At 43.1% G+C, this 18,382-nt stretch overlaps 1 protein-coding gene across 9 annotated transcripts in view; it reads left to right on the top strand.

Annotated features, from left to right (window-relative positions):
• pnpla7b (patatin-like phospholipase domain containing 7b) overlaps positions 1-16,529 on the top strand; it is a 340,731-nt gene extending 324,202 nt beyond the window's left edge. For 8 of the 9 annotated variants that reach the window (XM_072566407.1, XM_072566410.1, XM_072566411.1 and 5 more), the window contains 3 exons: positions 4,362-4,443; positions 5,199-5,305; positions 11,575-16,529. In XM_072566407.1, the coding sequence (XP_072422508.1) occupies positions 4,362-4,443; positions 5,199-5,305; positions 11,575-11,646 (261 nt within the window). In that variant the 3' untranslated portion in view covers positions 11,647-16,529. Of the gene's footprint in view, positions 1-4,361; positions 4,444-5,198; positions 5,326-11,574 lie in introns of all 9 variants that reach the window. The other variant, XM_072566409.1, reaches the window with a different exon arrangement.
• The last annotated feature ends 1,853 nt before the right edge of the window (positions 16,530-18,382 follow it).

An 18,382-nucleotide genomic window follows, 5' to 3' on the forward strand; every position in this document is an offset into this window, starting at 1 on the left:
TGAGGGACTTGAGGCTGGTTTCATTAGAAGAAATTTGAAAGGTGACTTAATTGAGACGTAAGATAATCAGAGGGTCAGATAGGGTGGACAGTGAGAACCTTTTTCCTCAGATGGTGATGGCTAGCACAAGGGGACGTAGCTTTAAACTGAGGGGTGATAGATATAGGACTGATGTCAGAAGTAGTTCCTTTACTCAGACAGTTGTAGGGGCATGGAACACGCTGTCTGTAACAGTAGCAGACTTGCCAACTTTAAGGGCATTTAAATGGTCATTGGATAGGCATATGGATGAGAATGGAATAGTGTAGGTTCGATGGGCTTCAGATTGGTTCCACAGGTCGGCGCAACATCGAAGGCCAAAGGGCCTGTACTGCTCTATAATGTTCTATGTGGTGCCCAGATCTACACGCATTACTCCAGCTGAGGTCTAACAAGAGTCTTGTCTAAGTTTAGTATCACGTCCTTGGACTTATATGCAATACCCCAGTAGATAGAGCCCAGAATACAGTGTGCTTTATTAACTGCTGTCTTCATCTGAACTGCTACCTTCAATAATCAATGTACCTGTGTACTCAGGCCCCTCTGCTACTCTATTAAGTACTGTACTCACTGTTTTAGACTCTGTCCTTCCTACCAGATAAAGACAAGTCGGATAGGCTGGAACTTGTTCACTGGAGTGTACGAGGTTGAGAGGTGACCTGATAGAAGTTTATAAAATAGTAGAGTTAATGGTAATTATCTTTCAAGACTAGGGACACATTTTTAAGGTGAGAAATTTAAAAAAGACCTGAGGAGCAGTTTTTTTTTCCACAGAGGGTGCTTTGTGTGGGGAATGAACTTGCAGAGGAAGTGGTTGATGCGGGTACAGTTACAATGTTTAAAAAGCATTTGGTTAGGAAAGGTTTGGAAGGATATGGGCCAGGAGCAGGCAGATGGGACTAGTTTAGTTTGGGATTATGGTTGGCACAGACTGGTTAGACTGAAAGGTCTGTGTCCGTGCTGTATGACTCTATGACCTCATACTTCTCCTTATTAAACTACAGCCTGTTCCACAAGCTTGCCCTGTCATTTTAAAGTTCTGCACTGCCCTCCTCACAGTTTGCAACGGTCCCATGTTTTGTATCATCTGCACGCTTTGAAATTGTCTCCTGTATGTCAAGAGCTAGATCATTAATATGTAGCCATTATCTCATTGCTGTTTATAGGATCTTATATGTAAATTGACTGCAATGTTTCCTACATTCCAACTTCAAAAAATACTTTACTGGCTGTGAAGGATTATGGGACATCCTGGGTTCATGACTGGGCCAAGGAAATACAAGATTTTTCTTCCTTTCACACTTTATTGATGGAATGCGGTGGTGTTATCTAGTCTTTGTTGTGCCTGGTTGGGTAAGACTGTGAGTACAGCCTCTCTAGAATCTAAATCAATCTGCAGTAGGTGGAAAAGAAAGAGGCAACACAGAGGAGGAAGATATTTGTCAGAATCCTGTCTTTAAGCCAAAAACAGCAGCTAGGACAATGGAAGCCCCTGAAAGTTGAGACGCAGTAATTGCCAAGGTGATTCTGCCACTGAATAGCTCTATTCGGGGAGTGCTGCTAATTACTACATTCTGCCAGGAGCCAAGCTCACTGTATTCAGAGCAGCGTGGAAAATGAAAACTTGACACAAGCCTCCCTTTCAGCTCTCCTCTCAGGGCAGCTGTTGTTTTTAAAGGTACTGAATTTGCTGTAGGATTGAACTAATCTTACCAGAGACCTGGTCTCACTTCAGATCACTGAGTTGTAAGATTAGGGTTTCCCTCTTTAGTAAGTCTCACCTGTATTATTCTTTTGAACTTTTGCCCCACTAAATCATTAAAGCTGTTGTTCCTGACTGTGATCTACTGTCTACCTTTGGTCACCATTGAAGGCTAGCTCTCCACATTTCTGACAAGCTGAATGAAGAGGCTGTTTTATTGGAAGCAGAAATACATTCTGTTGGATTGTTACTAAACATTTGAAGAGAGAGAGAGAGAAAATCTTAAAGCTCTGCTAACTCTGTTGCAGTTTCCATTGTTGCCTTGTCAAGCTATCAAGAACAGACAGATGTTGTTCAACGTGCCAGGGACTGGGAATGTTACTGGTGAACTACAGCCTCTCGCGCTTCATGGAGTGAGTCAGCGAAAGTGCAGAAAGCCCGTTCACACACCTATCATCCTCTGATTAGCCTGGAGGAGAGAGCTGGCAGTAACATGTGTGACATGAGTTCAAATCCTCCCCATAGCAGCTCCTCAAAATAGCAGAGATTCACAGAAAGATACGAATCATCGAACTTCCCGACACAGGAGACCATCCAACCCATGTCTGTGCTGGCTCTTTGAGAGATCAATCCAACCAATCCCACTCCTTTATTCTTTCCCCACAATCCCAAGCATGTTTCCTTTTCAAATGTAGATCCAATTCATTTTTGAAAATTACCATTCACCCTGCTTCATCTACATTTATATTACAGTGTATTCAAGATCATGGCAACTCGCTATGTAAAATAAAATCTTCTGTTGCCCCCTCTGCTGCTTTTGCCAATTAGAAGATTGAGTTACATCACTTTCCAAAATAAAAAGAAAAGGATCTGTGAGCCTAAATTAACTTACTCTGGTCTGTCAGAGGATGAAATTAATGGAGACAGGGAGGCACCTGTACTGCAGCTGTAAGTCTGTAGGGGCAGAATAACATTCACAAAGCTCAGCTGATACCTGTGTCCTTTGGTCCCTGTTCCAGTGTTGGAGAGTCTTCCTGCACCTTCAAGTACAGCCACACAACACACACAAACCAGAAAGGGAAATCAGTATGCATATGAAACTTAAAATTAACCCATCACTGGACCAGCCATCTTGATTCCAGTGATTACTTCTCAACAGATCTCCTTAATCTATACCTTAGCTAAATGTGAGCTGGTTAAAATAGAGCTTCAGTTTAATTCTGGCATTGTGGAATTCCACCTATTAAAAAGGGCTTTAAACATCGAGAGAGATGAGATGGATCCAGACAATCTATCCCAAGTCAGCCAGCCTTTTCTTTTCTATTCCATGTTCAATATTTCGTAATTAAGAAAGAGTGTTCAAAGGATATCAGTATTTTTATTAATGCTCCCGTGCTGTTTCTAACCTCTGATTGTTGAACCCTCTGGGACAGCCTTGGAGTATTGGCAACACTATGCAGCATTGGGATTGCTGACAACTCCCAGGGTGTTTAGAGATTGCGTGTGAGCAGGGAATATAGCCCTCGGGATGGAGGACCTGTGTGTTTACCTGATATCCAGCTGATTCAGTCCGTCCCTAGGGTTGCAGCCTCTGAGCCTTCAGGATGTTCAGGGTTGATTTCAATCACGGCCAGGTTCTCCCCTTCCAAGATCGAGTTTCCCAGTTACTTGACAGGTTCCCAGTCAGTCCATTTGGAATACTCCCATTTAATGATTAGAGAGGAAAAGCTGCCTTCTTTGCCTGGTCTGGCCTGTATGTGACTCGAGACATCAAAGTGGTTGACTCTTGACTATCCTCTGAAATAGCCAAGGTATCCACTCTGTTCAAAGGGTAGGAAACAAATGTTGGCCCTGCCAGTGGAGCCCAAATCCTATATAACACTTTTCAGAAACTCCTATCAACTTTGTGATTGATCTGTTGAAATGGAACAGAACCCTTGAGAGAATGTGGTGATGCTTGAGTCATTGAGAGCTGTTAATATCGCCTGAAAAGTAATGGTTCTGAACCAGATTAATTGAGGGATTAATATTAGCCACGATGCTCAGGATAACTACTCTTAAAATCTAGCCATTTGGCAAGCCTTTTTGTCATGGGATATTGTACAATGTTAGAAGAGCTCTAGGAATGCACATTGTTCTGGAGAGTTTCAAGTTGGTTGTTGATGTGAGAGAAAAAAGAAAAGCATGATTTGAGAATTTGCACTAAAATACTGGCATTGCATTTCGACAGTGGCTGAAAGGGAAAGGATTAGCAATCTGGATCTAACTGTATCCATGAAGTTAAAAATCACACAACACCAGGTTATAGTCCAACAGGTTTAATTGGAAGCACACTAGCTTTCGGAGCGACGCTCCTTCATCAGGTCCGAACGCTCCGAAAGCTAGTGTGCTTCCAATTAAACCTGTTGGACTATAACCTGGTGTTGTGTGATATTTGACTTTGTACACCCCAGTCCAACACCGGCATCTCCAAATCATGTATCCATGAAGGTTCTCTCTGATCTGGACTCACTTTGTGTTTCACTGCATTCTGTTACAGCCACTTTGTAAACCCAGTGACTTAAAACAAACTCTCCCTTTCTCATCCACCCTGTATAATGTCCATGTTCCCTTTCAACAGGTCACCTGTCCAAATGCTTCCTTCACTGACCTGGCTGAAATCGTGTCTAGAATCGAACCTGCAAAGTTGTTGGTTGTGGACGGTAAGTCACGACTTCTTGTGGAGGCTGCTTCACACAGTCTATCAGTGCCAAAATGTTAATGCGATGCAGTGTAGCCCTTCCCTTTCATCATCTCAACTGCCCATTGCTGGTTGCCCACGCTCCCTCCCCCCCCACCCCCACCTGTACTTCCAATTTGAAGGATTCACTGGACTTCAGAGACTTCTGATTTTTTAAAAAAAGCAAGTCACATCACTTATCCATCCATTGGAAGTTTCATTAGGATACATGGAGACAGCTTTTGAATCCTATTCGCTCCATGATTCTTCATATCCTGTGATCCTTTCTGGGAAAACTGTTTCACCATCAAGACTCAGTCATGATGATTCCCATTGTCACAAAGCTTGGTACATAGTGGACCCATATGAAGAACATCAACAGATGCTAGAGGGTCTTAGCCATCTGTCATAGGAAGAGTTAACACCTTTAACTGCAGAGCATAGTAAATTTGGGAAAAAGCAAGGATTCTTCTTTCAATGAAATAATGGTTTATGTTTCTTTAAGAGCTAGCCCACAAATCTAGAGTCTGACACCCACTGTCAAGGCTGACATGTGCTTTACAGTGCAGCATGAATCACAACGTCAACCATTGATGTGAAATTCATGAGTGTTACATTTCCCCATTATGAATTAGCTTTGGTATTTGCAGTCTGTGTGTGAAAAAGCTCCTCGTTCCAGATGCTGTACTGACTGTACATTACCACATACTCAGTTAACATTTACTGTCTGTTCCACAGATGAGTCTGACTACCAGACTGACTATGAGGAAGATGCTTTTGACACTGAAAGGGATGACTTTGATGGTGTCCCCAGTGAGCAGAATGAAGATGAAATCTCTAACAGTGTAAGGAGTGTACAGTATTGGTGAGAGATTGCAAACGCTGGAAACACACGGTAGGTCTCTTCAGTGTCTGAAGGAGAAAGGTGGGAGAATGTGATTCATTTCAAACTGCCTCGCCTGAAGACACTGATAAACCTGCTGTGTATCTTGAGTTTATTTATCACTGGTTCTGTTGTTATCGTTTTTACTGTTTACAGTTGCTGCACAAACACCACTCCCCAGCTTCAAAACAGGTGCAGTGAATAATAGACAAAGGTTGCAGGCTGACACTTTACCCTTTGTGCATCCCTTGATACCTTTACCTAGCAAGAATCTATTTATCTCAGTCTTGAAAGCTGGTATTTTCAGCAAGAGGTTCTAGACTTCTATACGAGCCTCTGTGTGGGAATGTTTCCTAATCCCCACACATCCCGCTGTCTTCAACCAGCCCCCTAACTGTCTGACTCTAATACTAAGATTATAACCCCTTGTTAGTTATTTCTGCATCAAGGCTCTCAAACTAACATCTTCATCACACCGCTGGGACACGCCAAGAAATCTCGTGAAATAATCCCATCGTTTAACTGCTAATGGGCAGAGAGAGATGCCTTTCAGACAAAACTGGCTAAATCAATATTTTAGTTAACAATACATTGCCTGATCGAAAACTGCCACTTGAAAATGAAAGGAGAAAGACTGAGCATGACAGGTAATTAATCGCCAGAGCTCTCAAAAGTTTGTTCAGCTTGACAGGAGCATAAGGGACTTAAAGTGTCTCTGGTGCACAGATAAGTCAGACTATCTCTAACTTTTACCTATCAGCTTGCATCAGTTGGCAGTTCTCGTAGCTCTGAGTCAGAAGCTTGTTGGTTCAAACCCAATTCCAACATTTGGAGAGGTAATCTAGGCTGACACTCCAGTTTTGAACTGAATGAATGCTGTCTTCCAGCTAAGATGTTAAACCTGTCTGTCTGTCCCAGTGATTCACATGTCTGCAAAAAGAAAGCAATCATTACATTGGGAGCAGAGGGAAAAGTGAGGAAGAAACCAGAACAATACTGTGATCCACCAGCTCCACGACCAGCTCTGAACTTTCTCACCCTCTGATCTCCTCCTCATCTTCCATTTTAATCTTTAACCATTGATAGGTGATCTTCAGTCCCCTGAACCTTAAACCCTGACATTCCCTGCCTTAACCCTCCTCTCTTACCTTGAGATGCTCCTTAAACCTACTTCTTTGACCAAGCCCTTGGTCTTAATAAATTCTTCAATAGTTCAGCATCAAAGTTTGGCTGGTAACTGTCCAATGTAGTGTGTTGGGGCAGTTTACTTTGTTAAGAGGATTATACAAATGCAGGTTGTATTTGAGAATTGAGAAAGTGGAGTGGTGGGAAGATGATGGCCAAGTGGTATTATCATTGGACTATTAATCCAGAGACCCATGGAATGTTCTGGAGACCCCTGTTCAAGTCCAGTTATGCCAGATGGTGAAATCTGGAATTAAGAGTCTAATGATGATGCATATTAATTGTGCAAAAAAACCACATCTTGTTCCCTAGTGTCCTTTAGGGAAGAAAACTTGCCTGGTCTGGCCAACATGTGACTCCAGATCCACTGCAATGTGGTTGACACTTAACTGTCCTCTGGGCATTAAATGCTGCCACCAGCGATGCCCACATCCTATGAATGAATAAGGAAAAAAAAATTCAGTGTGGCTTCAGATGCTTAGAGAAAGAATAAATTGAAATATCGCTGACTCTTTGGATAATAAAAGTATATTAGAGGGGCAGTGGATGCTGAGAAGATTGGATCTTTCAAGGCTGAAATCAATTTTTTTGTTTGAATGAGGGTATCAGAATATTAAAGTAGAGATTTGATTAAAGGTACAGTGGCTGCATGTATATGAAATCACCTACAACACGGGCAGTCATGAGTAGTAGGATTGTTTTTCAGATGAGACGGCAGCGTACAAGTGGTGTCCTCCAGGACTCTGTGTTCAGGCTTCTGCTTTCTTTGATCTATATTAATGACCTGGCCTTGGAAATACAGGGGTATAATTTCAAAGCTTGCAGATGACATGCTGGAAATGTACACAACAACAAGAAGGATTGTAACAGATTTCAGGAGGATGTAGACAGACTGGCGAAAGGGGCAGATGAAATCTAACACAGAGAAGTGTGAAGTGATTCATTCTGGTAGGAAAGAGGTGGTGAAACAATGCCAGTTAAATGAGAACTTTAAAGGGGAACAGGAACAATGGGTCCTAGGGGAAGTCGTGAACAAAGATTTAGAAGTTGCAAATCAGGTTGAGAAAGCTGTTAGAGGATTGTTAGCTTCTGAAATAGGAAATTGTTAAACCTTCATAATTCTTTTTACCAATACTTCGATGTTTCAGCGGGGTTATTGATTTCAGTTCCTAGGCATTGCTCTGATAGGAAGAAGTCATGCCCTTTACACGTTGACTTTTACACTTTAGGCAGCGCAACTCAAGGGAAATTCATTAGTGACTTTCAAACAGGAAACTGGATATATATTTGAAAGAAGTAAATTTGCAAGGCTGCAGGGATGGAGCATGGGCATTAATTGGATAGATACTTTAAAAATTACTAGCACAAACATTATGGGCCAAATGGCCTCCATCCGTGCTGTCAGATCACAGGAATGGGTGTAGACCATTTAACACATTGAACCTATCACATTGCCATTGAGTGAGATCATAGCTGAACTGTGACATAACTGGTTTGTCCCATATTCGTTAGTAATTTTGGAAAATCTATCAATCTCAGTTTTAAAATTAACAATTAATCAAGCATCACTTACCATTTATATAAGAAAGTTCCAAACCTCTACACTGTTTCCTGACTGTATTCCTGAAAGGACTGGCTGTAATTTTTAGAATGTCCTAGACTCCCCCAAACAGTAAAAATATTTTCTCTCTATTTACTTTCACAGTTGCCCTTAATGTATTGGAAAGTTTAACCAAATCACCTTTTAACTGTCTTAAATGCCAGAAAATACAACTCTAGTCTATGTAATCTCTTCTTCACATTGGAGAAAATAGATAAGAACTGCTTTTGTGTAGAACCTTTCATCACCACTGGATGCCCCAAAGCACTTACAGCCAGGGAAGTACTTTTACAGAGTAGCCACAGGGTGTGATGTTGGAAACATGGCAATCAGTTTGTGCACAGCAAGCTCCTACAAACAGCAGTGTGATAATAACCAAATCATCTGCTTTTACCAGGTTGGTTCTGGGATAAATGTTAGTTGGGACACCGGAGATAACTAGCTCCCTGCCCTTCTTTTAAAATATTGCCATTGATCTTTTCCATCAGCCTGAGAGGGTGTACCAGACCTCAGCGTAATATCATACCCAATACAGTGCATCTCCAACAATTAGCACTCCCTCAATACTGCACCGATCGGCAGCCCTGATTTTTGTGATCAAGTCTAGATATGCAACTTGAACTCAAAACATCTGAAAACGCTAACACCTGAGCTGCTGCTGACCCTTGGAAATCAATATTGTTTGGTAAATCTCTGTGATAGTCCCTTTGCGTTCAGTATGTCATTACTAAAGTTTGGTGTCCAGAGGTCACACGACCTGCAGTGAACTGCAGCCAAGACTTTGTTTAGTTTAATCATGGCTTCTTAAGCCTTGATTCTTGTTTCTTGTTTTCTGGATCTAAAGGCCAGCATCCCATTAAGCTTTTTGATTCTTTTCTGTTTCTGCTCATGACATTCTAGAGATCTATGTACCTTGGCTTCCAAGTCACTTTGAACTGTCTCCATGATCAGCTTTTCACCGTTTAGATAGTGCCTTGTTCTGTCCATTTTAGGTGCTGAACTTACATTAGCCCACACTGAAATCCATTTACCACATTTTTGGAAATGTCAGTAGTGATTTGTCTTTGTAGAATTTTGTTTCCATTTATGCTGCTTACAATGCCATCTGTCTTTTCATCATCAACAATGTAGAAATGTGGCATTCTGTCACATCTGAGTCATTAACACACACAGTGAATAGTTAAGACCCCAGGGTTCTTGAGAAATACTACTAGACACATCCTGTGAATTCAAATACCTGTCCATTGTCCCAACTCTCTCTCTCCTGATCTTACTCCGTTTCCTAAACAGGTCGATAATTGCTTAATGGCAAAACAGGCTCCAGTGATTAAATGTCCTGCTGTTACTATGCTCCAAGAACTGCAGTCCTCCACCAGCTAACACTCCAGAGCAATCGGTCATTCTTACCGTTTATTAGTTTTGGGGGGGGGGGGGGAAGCAAATGAATATAGAAAAGTCTGGAAGTCCAGTCACTCTACATCTTTACCCCCAACAAAGCAGCTTATCCAGTTTTCCTGCAATCAGAAGCCCAACCAGTATTTATCTCTCAACCCCCTCCTCCACTTTCCTGAACTCCTACTCTTAAATGAAATAGCCTCTCTGACTCCACTCTCTTCCTCCAAATAAAAGGGGTTGCCATGGGAACTTATATTAGCTGCAAACCATCTCCGTACTCATGGGATAAGTCTTTGTTCTCGTCCTACTCAGGACCACTTCATTCAATCTTGTTTTCTGACACATTCGTGACCATAACCATGCCTTTCCCGGCTGTCCCTCCAGACTGATCAGTTTAATTTCCTGTCCATTTCCAGCAGTCCGAGGGCAAATCTGACATTTCTAGACTCTCCTAGCATCCTATCATGTATTCGGCCTGTCCTTCACTCCCCTCACCCTCACCCTCCTGGCCCACTCTGTGCCTGTTGCCATGTAAGCTTTCTGACATTATAACTCTGAAAGGAACTGCAATGCAGAATTCTTCCTAAAAGATTTCTGCCTTAATCTTCCCAGAGCCGTCTCTAACCTTACCTGTTTGGCTGCCCCATCAGCCATTTACATTGGTCTGTTGCCTACTCCTGACCTATATTCCCGTGTTAAAATGTTAAAAGCAACATGCCTGTGGAAGCTGTCATAATTTTGAATCTTTCAAGGGATGTGGCTGGTGCTGACACGGACAGCATTTTTGCTGAATTGCCATTGATCTGAGGGGATGGCTGAAACTGAAATGGGAAACTGACTAATCCCGAGGGTAGTTAAGAATTAACCACATTGCTGTGGATACTGAGTCACATGTAACATAGGCTGGTAAGAACGACAGATTTCTTTCACGAGAGGTGACCATCTTTATATTCCATTAGCTGTTGGTCTGAATTGGTCACATTAGCCTGGCCCTCTGGATTAGTGTCATTACCACGCCACTGCCATCTCCTTCTGCACGCCGGTTAAGAGGTGCTTTAGATTTTACAAATTATAATATAGGATGGGGTCTGCATTTATACCATATACAGGGTCATGTAGTGCATTGTCCTCTATCTAACCCACCTACAAGGAATGCTCAACAGCATTTTAATGGAAAGAGATTTTATAATTGTACAGATACAGACTCTGAAAACAGGCCACCTTTTTTGGGTACAAGATTGTGGGGTGTGTGAGTCTTGAGTGAGGAATGGTTGCTGTCACATTAGATAGGAATAGATAAAGCCAGAAGTCTCCCAGCACCAGGTTATAGTCCAATGAGTTTATTTGAAATCACAGGCTTTCAGAGTGCTGCTGCTTCATCAGGTGACAAAGGAGCAGCACTTTAAAAGCTTTTGAATTCAAATAAGCCTGTAAACTCTCGGTGGGAGGCAGAGGCAGCTCCCATTCTACTCTCACACACAGGTGTTGCAGCCCTACTGCGTTTCCGTAAGTTTATTGCTGTGTGTGGTCTTTAAGGATTGCTGATGATTTCACCGCGTTTTCCCAGAATGCACCGGCTCCCTGAAGGTAAACTCATTTTTGCAGTGGGGCCGTCAAACGCTTGTCTCTTTGCATTTGAAAGCAAGGACCTGTTCCAGGCACACACACTGCACACTAATTTTTGGAACTTTACCAATATGATGTAGAATGGTACTTTGGCTTATTGAATATGCATCTCATGCCTACCATATACGGGCTTTGAAAGCTAATTAATGTCCATAAAAATAGGAACTGTGGGGCTGTTTACAGGTCAATTTGAATGGTTGGCCTAAATTCAGGGTTGCACTCAAATAAACAAAGAGATCAACAGCTCCGTTCAAGGTTATCTGTTTAACCTTGGTATTCTTTACAGAACAAGAGCCTTGATATTGTTGCCATGGCAATTAGGCCCAACCAATGGTGAGGCCTACTGCTCAAGGGCACAGTAAAATCTTAGCAGATCTGTTCTCAGCATAATGTGTTTACGTCTTTTTGTTTTAAATGTGTTACAGGATGAAGAATGTGAATTGAAAGAAAAGCACTCGACTTCTAGACCTCAGAGCACGGAGGCTGGAACGGAATGAAGCCCCGACCTTTGCAGACTGTATCCTGATGGGTTTATTAGTTTTCAATCCTCTGTTCCTTGTCACATTTTACTTTCCGAAGAGTGACAGCCTCTTCCATTTCATATCCAGGGGCTAAGATGGAGGAAGAGTGTTTGTGACAAAGCAGTAATAGCAATATTGCCTGCCACACCCTGTTTGTAATTGGAGTGCGTGAAATTGAGGCCTTATGAATCCAGTTTTGTAAACCAAATTGTACAGAGATTGTTTTCAGACTGGAACTTTAAAAGTCAGATGCTTAGTGTGTCAGTATCCTAATTATTTCAGGACTACTTTACAACACCTCATTCCTCTTTCCCCACTCCCAGCCTTCTTTTTCCCACCCCCATCCATCAGTAGAAGTTCCAGAAACGAGTCACACAGACTCATTTAGCACTTTATATCCACACGTTCTCTTTTCAATGGCATGATGTAGCGTTTCATCTTGTGAATGTGTGTGTTTTAAACCCAACGTTTAGCCATTTACAGTTGCCTCACAGTGCACTCCTGTAACTGCAAGGGCAGTAGACAAGGAACAGGAGACCTGTCACCAGGCCTCTGCCTAAATACTGTTCTTCAGGTCACCAGCAGGAGGCAGCGCTCACATACTTCTTTGATCTTTCTCGTCTGGAGTGGATCACCCATTTCCTGCTTCTGTGTGGAAAGGTGGCCAAAAAAAAGGCCTTGCGAAAACACACTCCCGAAAAGCTAGACATTTTGTTTCTTAGAGTGGGTTTTCCATTCGAAACGACTGCTTCTATCTCTACCCCAAACACAAAGTGTCCACTTCAAATCCGTTTGGATTTTCACAAAAAACACCTGCTCTTTGTATTGGTGCTGACAGTTAAACCTCTGTTAACATCCCTCTTAGTTTACTAACACTTATTTATTTCCTCCCCGTCAGCTAGCTACAATCAGAGTGGATCTGATTTTAAAGAAAATACAGACCTCATAGTCCCTGCTTTCCAAACTCTAAGTGATTCCCAGAGCCCAGTTTATCTGTTGCTGCTCATTGACGTGGTATCGTGACTGATAGTTACCACAGAGAAGGACACTTTGCGGGACGCGGTCCTCCAAACACTTTGTGGTACTAGACTCAGCCTGTGTCTGTGTCATGCTGTACGTTGGCATGTAGTCGTCCACACTTGCATTGGCTGACTGTGTTCTTTCCAAATATCTTGTTCCTTTGACCGAGAGGGACCTCAGGACCTTCTGCAACTCTCATGGTTGATGTCTCCTGTCTGCCCAACCCAGCGCCCTCACTCCTTGAGGCTCGGTTTAGCCAGGGGTTTCCTCAAATCGTTGCCAGTTTTCCCAGTTTGGAGCCTTGTAAACTCAGCCAATGAGTGAAATTTATAACCACAAACGTCCTGAAGCTTTCAGAGGCCATTCCTGCTCTCTCTAACATTCTCAAACCCTTGAATCCTAAGATTAAATATTTTCCTCTACTCTTCCACCTTCCTCTGTCCTCTCGCACATTGGAGGGTGTGGGCAAGCTGCATGCAGCTCAGGTTTGACACTGATACCTTTGTGGCTCTTGTGATTGTTGCAGTAAGATTGGGTACCTTCTAGGAGTGTGTTGTATGGACAGTTGGACTGTTCTGGAAAGATGGGCACGGCATTGTGATAGCTTTAATCCTACGTGCAGTACTTACGACACTGTTATAAACTGGGTGCACTTGCCTGCCATTCAAATTCTGCCAATCTCATCAGAACATCAAATCACCACTTGGGTTGCTCTCCAGCCCTACATATCTGCTTTGTACTTTTCAAGCCAAATATGAATGAATAATGTGGTCCAAATATACCAAGGAAACAAGAGAGCAGTGTAATTGAAAGGTAGCATCACTGCATATCAGTGTGTTGTGAGCTATGGTTCCCTGCTCATCTAAGGCAGACTAACAGCTATGGAGTACTCGTTCAGCAAGTGCGTACTTTAAAATAACCTTAACATTCTGCAGAATATTGGTGTGCTGAAAGTTTGGAACATTATCTCATAATGCAGCCAGCATATATATAAAAAATATCAGCCTTTATGGACTAAGTGCTCAGTTTCTGGTTTTTCAGCTCCATCATGTGTGCACACATTCATCCATAGCCCACAATTCCCTGGTGCATTGGCCCACATGTTTATTTTAATGGCCAGGAAAGTCATGAGCTAATACAGGTCAGTATCCTGCTCCTGACTGGCTAAGACAGGTGACCTCCTGTCAGCTGCAGGCCCTCGACCTGAGTGGCTCACAACTCCCTCCCTTTGGAAGCTGTCTTCAATGATACTATAAAGAGTAAGAATCACAACAGATCTCCCTTCGTAGTTCTGCACTACCGGCCACCAATTTACAAACTCAAATGTAGCAGGCACTCCCTGGCAGATTTCCCAGAGATGCACTCCAAATCTTTTACAGTTGCAGGTGTCTGGAGGATGTACAGCTCAATGTATGAAGAACATGTTTACTTTAAATCAGCTTGAGATTGATTCTGTGATGGGAGTGAGTGCAGAAATCTCATACACAAGGCACTTCATCTGCTGTCACAGGAACCTGAATTTGGTAAAGACTTGGGGGAGTCTTAACAGTGATTTCTCTTGAGTTTTTTTAGTTGCTTTTTTAAAATGTTGACGATAAAACCACTGAAAGGAACACGTGAACTTTAATAGCATCTCCGGGCAGATCCATCAAAGGAGAATGAAAGGGTAAAGTCATACTCTATAAATCATGCCTTTGTCATGTAATTGGAGTCCTGAAGCAAGTTAAAAGCTTAACTGGAATGAACAATTCACAAAAAATACTAATAGCCAAAAGGATTATTGACATATGAAGCACAATTCCTGTAGCCATCCTGATTGTGATCAGGTGAAAGATTCTTTTTTTTGTTGCAATAATCAATGCAATATTTAATGTTACTGAAACTTTATTTGTACAGAGTTGAGAGGCTAATGATGATTAACTGGTGTCTGGTGCCTTGACAATAGAATCAATCCCCTCCCATATGAGGCTGGCCACAGCTGCTGCCTGAACACACCCCAATGAAGTGTGTAAACCAGAAATGCATTTAAACCACGGCGTTTTGCAATCCGAATAGGTATGGGGACTATATGAGCAATGAGCCATTTCGAGAAATCAAAACAGAACTCTGCATGAAGGTGCCATCAGGGAATCGTTACAATGGTTAAAAAAAAAAGATCATCTGTTCACATCCTGCCTGAAATGCTGTTTTCAGAGTGGTGTTTCACAGGGTGGTGACTTTACTGAGCTGCACTGGAGCAATGTGCTGTAACTCACAGTTGTGCAGTTTTCAAGGGTACCAGTGTCTGAACAGCTTCAGTCCTGTTCTCTTGCTGGGGAAGGACATGTCTGATTCTGATATTGGAGCAGTGCAGTGAGTCCCTTTACTAGGAAGCTAGGATGAAGAGAAATCCTCACTCCCACTTGTGGAGGGATGTATTGGGGGTGTAAAAAAATCTCCAGTTGATGTCAGGCCTATCTCATCTCTTTTAATGTAATTAGCAATGTACCTTGTACCTTGTACCAATGTACCTTCCTCTCCCAGACTACATGTTGAACTGGGAGGTCAATCTTTCTTAGAATCACTGCCTGAGTTTGAATGGAAAGATGGGAGAGTTGTGTGTTAACTATGAAATATTGGCTTGTGAAATACTGAATGTTTATTATCTTAAGGTTTCTTTTAAAATTCTCTTTAATATTCTGTTAATGAGCTCTGTGTATAATTTTTTGTGTTTGGAAAGCCCTGCACTATATATTGATGGGGGCAGTCTGTCAGTGTGTTAATTGAAGCCTTGATGTGCCTATTGTTCAAATTCATCCATCATGGCATCTCCCAGTGGCTCATCCAGGGAGAAGGACCAAGAATGAGAAACCTCAGGGTTCTCCCATGGAGGCCACCTGATCTATTGGTTGGGAACTGTGCATTTATTCATGAAGCCAGTCAATCTGCTGAAGGTGGACACTGTCGAACAACACAATGTGAGGTGGCAGTGCACAGCACAGATGAACATGATTGTTTGTCCCATTCCTGGTTGTGTATCGTTGGTTGGAACATATTATCAGGTGGTGTTAGGGGATTGAGCTACCATTGGCCACAATGCCTCGTGACCAAAGCAGGGTGGAGAGTTTACCAGGGTGAAAGTAAGTCTGTTTTTGATGCCATCACAGCTATTCATGACCCACTGTTAAAGCTCGCAGACAAAGAATTGCCTCTTGGGCAATGTGTACCAGAATGTGTATAATCGAGTGGCTTTTTATCAGCATTGACCGCAATCTCATCGGAGCAGGATGTTCAGGAATTCAAGCCCCATCCTACTGCATGGAGCTGGGAGTGCAGCATTGTCGAAGCTGCTGTTCAGTTGGATTGGAGAGATGAAAAATGGGACATTCTCCAGAGGGCAGTGGTCAACATTATCTTCTCCTTCTACCCCCACCCACCAAATCCGATTAACTGGTCATATATTGCAATGGAATCCTGCAGTGGGAATGTTGCCTGCTGTAACTGAACTGCCAGATTCAGCAGAGAAAGGGAGGAAAGAAAAGGGGGAGAAAAAAGATAAAAAGGAAATTTTGAGTAGGTGCCTTACCATTTCTGCTGGGTGACTCTAGATGTATTTGATGGATTTTGCTATGCAGGTTGTTAAAACAGCTTTTATAAATACATTTAGGGGCTTGTGTAGGACAGAGTTATTAACGCAAGCTTCAGTTTGTTGACAAAGTGAATGGATGTTTATCATTAAGGAGTTTACTTGAGAATAGTTTCTTCGATGGAATCTGTATGTAACATGAAGTATTTTCAGTATCCACTTTATATTGTGCCCATGTGCCTTATATATCCATTAAAGATGATTTCTTCATTGTTCCTTGCCTGAAAGATACTTTTTTTTTAAAAACTGCTAAGTTCGGGATAAGAAGTATGCAATCTGTCAATTAGCACCTGGAACAAGCGAAACCAACAGCACTCTCCACTCAGATTTCACATTCAGCTGTTACTGCAGCATTTTAGGGCTCTCTTATTTTTACTAAAATTCACTTCTCTCAATTCGGAAGGGACAGGTCTGCGATATAAAAGATAATAAGACATTGTAGCAGAATGGGCCATTCAGCTTAATGAATCTGTTCCATCATTCCCCGTGATCATGGCTGACCTGATAATCCTCATCTCCACTTTTCTCCATAATCCTCACTAATTAAAAATCTATCTCAGCTTTGTATCAGTTTAATGACCATGTCTTTCACAGTAATAGAAGCAGGAGTAGGCCATTTGGCCCATCCAGCTTGCTCTGCCACTCAATAAGATCTTGGCTGATCTATCCATTGTATCAGTTCCTCCCACCTGCATTATCCCCATAACCCTCAATACCCCGACCATGCAAAAACCCATCCTTGAATATATTTAATGAAGTTGCCTCTACGCTTCCATGGGTGGATAATTCCATAGATTCATTACTCTCTGGGAAAGGCAGTTCCTCCTCATCTCTGTCCTAAATTTACTCCCCCTAATCTTGAGTCCATGTCCCCTAGACCTAATCTCACCCGCCAGCAGAAACAACTTGCCTCCTTCTTAGGCAGGCAGATGTTACACGGTGGTCTTTCCCCACTGCGCCTTGGCGGCAGCTGCCACAAGCTTCAGCGCGTCCCTCAACACGTAGTCCTGGACCTTGGAATGTGCCAGTCTGCAACACTCAGTCAGGGTCAACTCCTTCAGCTGGAAGATCAACAGGTTTCGGACCACCCAGAGAGCGTCCTTCACCGAGTTGATGATCCTCCAGGCGCAGTTGATGTTCGTCTCGGTGTGCATCCCGGGGAACAGGCCGTAGAGCACGGAGTCCCGCGTCACGAACCTCGACAAACACCACTGCATTCCTCTCCAGACTTCTGCACAGGCACATTCCAGAAGGAGGTGTGTGACAGTCTCATTCCCCCCGCAGCCGCTTCGAGGGCAGTGTGCGGTGCGGCTGAGAGTCTGGGCGTACATAAAGGATCTCACAGGCAGAGCCCTTCTCACCACCAGCCAAGCCATGCCTTGGTGCTTGATGGAAAGTTCTGGCAATGAGGCGTTCTGCCAAATGGCTTTGACAGTCTGCTCAGGGAACTGCTCGATAGGATCCACCCTCTCCTTTTCCCAAAGGGTCTCAAGGACACTACGTGCTGACCACTTCCTGATGGACTTGTGGTCAAAGGTGTTTTTCTTCATAAACTTCTCCACGAAGGATAGGTGATACGGAATGGTCCAACTACTCGGAGCGTTCCGCGGGAGCGAGGCCAGGCCCATCCTTCGCAACACCGGGGACAGGGAGAACCTCAGTACGTAGTGACACTTGGTGTTTGCGTACCGGGGATCCACGCACAGCTTGATGCAGCTACACACAAAGGTGGCCATCAGGGCGAGGGTGGCATTGGGTGTATTTTTTTCCCCCGTTGCCCAGATCTTTGTACAGCGAGTCCCTTTGGACCTGGTCCATATTTGACCTCCATATAAATTGGAAGATGGCCCAGGTGACTGCAGCGGCACAGGTTCTGGGAATAGGCCAGACCTATGCCACGTATAATAGCAATGACAGTGCCTCAAACCTGATGACCAGGTTTTTTTCCTGTGATGGAGAGTGACCGTAGCTTCCATCTGCCCAGTTTCTGCCTCACTTTGCTGATACGCTCCTCCCAAGACTTGGCGCACGCCCCAGCTGCCCCGAACCAAATACCCAGCACCTTCA

This window comes from Chiloscyllium punctatum, chromosome 49 (assembly GCF_047496795.1).
Source record: "Chiloscyllium punctatum isolate Juve2018m chromosome 49, sChiPun1.3, whole genome shotgun sequence".
NCBI lineage: Eukaryota > Metazoa > Chordata > Chondrichthyes > Orectolobiformes > Hemiscylliidae > Chiloscyllium > Chiloscyllium punctatum.